Below are 5,898 nucleotides of genomic sequence, written 5' to 3'. Positions count from 1 at the left end.
AAGTAACAAATGCATGGACTAGTTTCTCAGCATCACCCCTGGACAGGAGATTTCTAATTTTTGCAATATTCTGCAGATGAATGTCTGATATTGGATTTAAATGACAGCTCCTGAAAGGAGAAGGTTGCCATGCCATGTAAGAAGCTATTCTAAAATACTCAAAGTTCTGCTGAGTGGATGTTCATCATCAGCTTCAGCCTAAACATAATTTTTAGATACATCTGCAGCAGATGCAATGATGGAGATGTAAAGAACTAGGTGGGGGTCTGCAGAAAAAAATGCTGCATGTCTTAAAGCTTCTGCATTTCCCAATGCAGTAAAGGAAAACCATCTGTTTCTTAGTTTATCAAGAGGAGTTGAGAAAAAGCAGCCTTTATTATCCCCAGTTCTACCCTGACTCCTCTGATGACCGCTGCAGCTTAGATGAATGCTACACCACAGAGCAGATGCACACCTTGGATGGAAAGCATGTTATTAAATATTTAAAAAACAAAAAAAGTTAATGTCATTAAAGTGTGAGAGGCAATTTCCACATCAGATGCATCATCAGGCTTTACATGCAACTATAATCCTTAACCTGTGCATGCTCTCAGCAGCAGTGTGTGAATTAATGGTGAAAAACAGTGTGTTACCATCGTTGCTTAAGATAAATAACAGGCATGTTGGATATAAGGGTGATACTGCAGAGTAAAGTTGTGTTCCTGAAGCAAAAATGGAGCCACAGATAACTGCCGAACCTTTATTTTCGAGGTCAGTTTTTCCCCTCTCAGCACCTGCTCTCGTCTCTGGGAATATACAGGTTTTTCTGTATATTACTGAGGTTTTGTTGGAATTGCGGGTCGGCTGCAACAAGATGAGTCCAAAGCAAGCAGGTATGAAACAGGGATTTAATATCACAGTTCTAATGTACATTTATTACACATCTTAAATAAATATTTCATCTTTGAAATTATTATGCACATCCTCAAATAAAAATATATCTATATATGTATTAAAAAAGACATTAAGGAAGAAACCAGAACCCTTGAAGTGAGGGGCACAAGGAGCTCGTTTTGGACAGGAGTCGCTACAATCAGCTCAGGAAGTATAAATATAGCTGCCATGCAAACTCTGTTTGCTCCGCCCGGTCCGAGGTGTCTGGCCAACAGCCCAAACACTGCAGAGCTCCCACCGAGTCGTTGCTTCCCGCGTCTCACAGTGTGTCCGTTAACTCGGCCGTGCCCTGGCAGTGCGCTCATGCAGGCTCCTTCAAGTCTCCTTCAGCAGCAGACCAGAGTCCAAGTAAAGACTTCTTTCGTCAAAACTATGCAATGAACCCAACGACCCAGCATTCTACCAAGATGCTGACGAACAACGGATCATATGTGTTTAAAAAAAGAAATGCTCTGTACTAAACAGTTTGAAGTAAAAAAATAGAACGTACGTGGATTCATTCCTTTATGTCCATTAATTTCCTACGTACGCTTCAGAACATTTTCAAATAAGCTACACATTAGGATAGCATTTGAAAAAAAAATCTAGCTGGTTGTCCAGTTGAGACGGGGGCAGAATTTCAGTGTGTCCTTTCTCCCCCCTTTGTCCTTTTCAGAGCTTCCTCCTCAGTGCGGTGAGTATGTGCGTTTAGTCCGTGGACTGAACGGGTAGTGGATGAAGTCAAAATGCCGATGCTGGCCCGGGTGGCTGGGCTGCTGCCCCTTTGGCAACCTCTTCATAAAATGCACTTCTCTCTGGTGCTGCCGCGTCCTGGAGCCCCGGCGTGGGCGCCCGCGGCGGGTGAAGGCCATGTACCAACTGTCATAGCGGGCGTTCCTCAGGGCCGTGTAGTTGTTTTCCAGGACGATCTCTGTGAAGATACAGTCACGTCCCTGGCCATTTTCCTGCAGGGAAAAACATTTAAAACATCCTTGAGTGAGAGATACAGATGGGAATATCAGGCTAACCCCCCTGAACACACCAACACACACGCACACACAAAGAGCATATGCTACAGTCATTACAGATCAGAGAGCGGCCGACCGTCAGCCAGCCGTGACTCTTTCTAGCTTCTACTCCCAGTTTGACCTTCTGGGTGCTTGTGAGCCCATCACTAAAATCCAGCACATCTCATGCATGCTCTGGTGTTTCTCCTCTCTCCATTAGACTGTCCTGTGTAGACATCCATCCACATCAGAGGCTGGTGGACCACAGCCTTCATAAAGAGCCTTCATACAGTAAGGTGATGTAAACCTGCTCCATCCTGGCTTACTGTAGCCACCATGCAGCTTTACAGGCAAAGGCTGCGTTAAAAATAGCAGAGAGGAACCAACGTACACACAGCGACCCAACAGACCTGCTGCATGCTCATTCCTTGTGCCTTTTGCTCATGTGCGTGTGCACACACACCGAGGATGGAGGCTCGGGGCAGATGGTGTTCGAGGCGGGGTGCTGGGTGGGTTGGGGTGGGAAGAGGTGGAGGGATCTGCTTATTAGCAATCACAGTGAGGGAAGGGTGGTGGCATAAGCCTGGGCTTCTGACACGCACCAGCAGACCCATATTAGAGCATCATGTCCAGATCAGAGCTGGATTCCAATATGGACGCTTCCTCTCCTCCCCGCTGCCTCAATGGCAGCAGGAGCCGCCGCGTTAGAGCGCAGGGTGGACTCACTGTTTCGGCTTTTCCCTGATCATATTTCCTCTAATTGAAAGGTGACCTCAGGAGGCCAGGGGTGGACACAAACAAATAAGGGCTGACCCCTGCTACAGAGAGGTCAATGCAGAAAACATGCAGCTCACTACTGTCTGCAGCCATCTTTGACTGCTTCACATCTCTGCACTCTGAACTTTTCCATAACTCCCCAAAATGTCCACTTCTTTATCTTCCTCTCTTTGTTTTACAAGGGGAGCTACTAAGAACCCTAACCCTCCCCCACCCCTCCCCCTGTTCAGCCTTTGGTCCTCACCTTGCCAATGAGCTTCCCCTTCTTGTTCATGCAGATGTAGAGGCCCGTCTCAGCTCCCTTGATCCGAACCCGGCTGCCAAACGTGTCGGTCTCTACGATGAGCTTTGCTGAGGGAGGAAGGAAGACGGGTTCGGTCAGAAAAGTTCTGTCGATCTTCTCTATGTGTTCATTCACACAAATCAACATCGGTGAAAAAATAAAAGTCTGAGAGCATTTCAAAGACATACTCCCCCCAGTACACAAACATCCAGTAGAACCTATGGGACCATTCCTGGGGATTTATGCCGGCTGAAATTCCCACACAATGATAAAACCACGTGTCTGCTGGTTCTTTGAAAGCTGAAGGACGATCCGGGCTGCGCTGCTGGGAATTCCTGCTATCAACCCCCGTAAACCTCCACATTTATCTCCAGAACCAAATGGCTTACAGCAAAGAACCTGTGATTTTCTCTTTAATAAGCGTCAAAGACAACTATTAAATGTTTTATTTTTCACCTTTAGCTGTTGGACTATGAACCCAAACAAAGTTTAATCCAAAATGTTTTGAATTTGTTTCATCTACAGATTCTAAGACTAAATTCACCTCTGGATGGGGGGGGGGAACCATGTGGTCAAAACTTCAGTTTAACTTTTATTTCTCAATTTTGGTCAATACAATATAATTTTTATATCAACATAAACGTATAAATGTATATTGCCTCAGAAAGACTAATAAAAGCCCACAACTGACTCCTGGATGATTTGATAAATTTATAAAACTCTGACTGCAGCCCGATCTTTATCGAAATATCAGAAACATTAGATTACAGTTATTGGTTAAACTTATATTTCGAAAAACATGTTAATTTCAAATTACTGTCCACCTAAACATGTTTTAACTTCTGGCTTATTTTAGCAAATATTGAATCAATATTTATGTATTTTAAACTAAATTTAGAAAATTCAGTCCTTCAGTCCTTAAAAAAAAAGACAATCAGATTTAAAAATGTGTCCTTTGAATTAAAATATTAGGAAAAATAAATACATTTAAGGATTTGCCTGAAGAGTAATCCAAAGGCATAAATAAAGCTGAGTCCAAGACTAGGAAAAATCCAAAAGATTTAGGATTTTAAATGAAAGAAACGCTCGATGATGAGAATTTAATCAATAAATAGAAGATTCTATTCTAATATGTTTTATTCTATTCTAAATGATCTTTTTTTTTGGTTCTGGGGCAGGCGGGCGGTCTTACCGTGCGCGTCCCCGTCCTCAGCCATGGCGTTGATCTTCTTGTTGGGCAGGACCTGGACGTGCTTTCCGCTGGTTCGGCTGTAGAGCTGGTAGATCCGGATCAGCCTGCGGCTCACCCGGTCCGTCACTTTGCTCTGCTCGCTTACATGCTGCGTGAAATTAGGCGGGGACTGATTGGTTACCTGTCAGAAATTAGACGGCATCACAATTATCAGCTTTATTGTTGACTAATTATTTTAAAGCCAATTCAGGATTAAAATTCTTTAATGTTAAGTGAAGATAAATTGAGGGTGGATAAAGTAAATCAAAATGTGGGCCTACCTATAGATCTAACTAATTAGGCGCATTTTAATGAAAACTTAATGAAAAATAAAAAATAAAAAAAGTGAAAAGCAAACAAAAATGCGTCGGCTGTTCTTTTCTCTTTCTTTCTTTTCTTTCTTTTTTTTTTGACAAGCTGCTGTAACAAGCTCCAGAGGAGCGGCTGCCAGAGGAAGGTGACCGCGTCCAAAAGGACGGACTCTGTGATTACAGGTTGTGCGTAAAGAGAAAATGCGCCTCTGCTCTGGAGGACGGAGTGAGACACAAACGGACTAAATGTTGGATTATTCTGTTAGGGAAACATCCACCCTGATTTACTGGGCGTAAACAAACAATAACAATTTGCCTCATTTAGGAATAATCTATTTCCTCCTGCCTAACGGGCCTCACGGCGTGTGCCCGCAGTCCGGTGCGCCGTGGAGGCCATCAAATACTGTTGCATCAAGTCTCTGCCGCACATTTTTCTGTTTTAGATCTAAAATTGTATAATTTGAAGAAAAGGTTTGCATACCTGAGCGTAGTAGCAGAACGCAAACAGGTGCAGGAGCCTGCAGAGGAGAAAGCAGAAGGAGGGTTATTTCTCTGGGAGATGCGGTGCGCAGGGATGGAAGCAGAGATGGAGCAAAGCTCTCACAGATAGCTGACGGTCCGCATGTTAGATGGAGGTCAGGTGTCCGCACAGGTCCAGCTCCTCCAACACTTCAGATCGAGTCAACAAGTCCACCAGCGTTCAGTGCGCTCCTCCAGGGGTCAGAGCTACTGACAGCGCGGCCCACGCACGTCCAGCTGTCGCATTTTTCCAGGACATCAGCGCCCGAAATGATGATGATGATGATGATAATGAGAGTAAAACAGGACTTTAGTTTGAAGTTTGGACGAATTGGATTTCCTCCGGACGGTCCTGGTTGGGGTCTGCGGCCTCCAGGTGAGAGTGATTCCGCTGCTGTGTGCTCTGTGAGCGGCTCGGTGGTGTCGCTGGGTCCTCCTGCTGCTGCTGCTCCGCTCTCTAAGGCAGGACTGCTCCCATCCATCCCATCCCGCTGCTCCCCGCTCCGCTCACACCCAGCCAGAACAAGCCCCCCTTTTTCTGCAGAACAAAAGCGGACACCCTGACCCCCCCCAAACACACACACCTCTCCCCTCTCCCCTCTCCTCCCTCCTCACCCTGCACACTCCTCCCCCTGTTTGAAGCATCTCTCTACCTGAAAGGAGCGGGGAGGTTCTGGAGGTTCGGGTCTGGTCCTGGTGGCGCTGTCCGGTCCTGGAAGGTTTCATGACCCGCAGACTGTGGGTTCCCAGGAGCTGCGCGTGATGCTGGGTCAGCTCAGCTTGTGTATTGGCACCTCGAAGCGAGAGACATTAAAAGGATTACAGGCGATTAACCCCCCCAACAGAAATAAATAATAA

The 5,898-nt window shown here is 45.6% G+C and overlaps 1 protein-coding gene across 2 annotated transcripts; it reads right to left on the bottom strand.

Moving 5' to 3' along the window:
- Positions 1 to 886: 886 nt before the first annotated feature.
- LOC107096942 (fibroblast growth factor 8-like) lies at positions 887 to 5,543 on the bottom strand. 2 transcript variants are annotated; one of them, XM_015393855.1, is made up of 5 exons: positions 5,126 to 5,543; positions 5,003 to 5,039; positions 4,172 to 4,352; positions 2,941 to 3,047; positions 887 to 1,877 (listed from the first exon to the last, which is right to left on the bottom strand). In XM_015393855.1, exons 1-5 carry the CDS (start codon positions 5,143 to 5,145, stop codon positions 1,599 to 1,601), a joined length of 624 nt encoding a protein of 207 aa, XP_015249341.1. In that variant the 5' UTR covers positions 5,146 to 5,543; the 3' UTR covers positions 887 to 1,598. The 2 variants fall into 2 exon arrangements, with proteins under 2 accessions (XP_015249341.1, XP_015249342.1); XM_015393856.1 differs by having other exon boundaries at positions 4,172 to 4,319.
- Between the last annotated feature and the right edge of the window lie 355 nt (positions 5,544 to 5,898).

This window comes from Cyprinodon variegatus, unplaced genomic scaffold (assembly GCF_000732505.1).
Source record: "Cyprinodon variegatus isolate N-32 unplaced genomic scaffold, C_variegatus-1.0 Scaffold660, whole genome shotgun sequence".
Taxonomy (NCBI): domain Eukaryota; kingdom Metazoa; phylum Chordata; class Actinopteri; order Cyprinodontiformes; family Cyprinodontidae; genus Cyprinodon; species Cyprinodon variegatus.
This window is presented reverse-complemented; position numbering and strand designations above follow the sequence as displayed.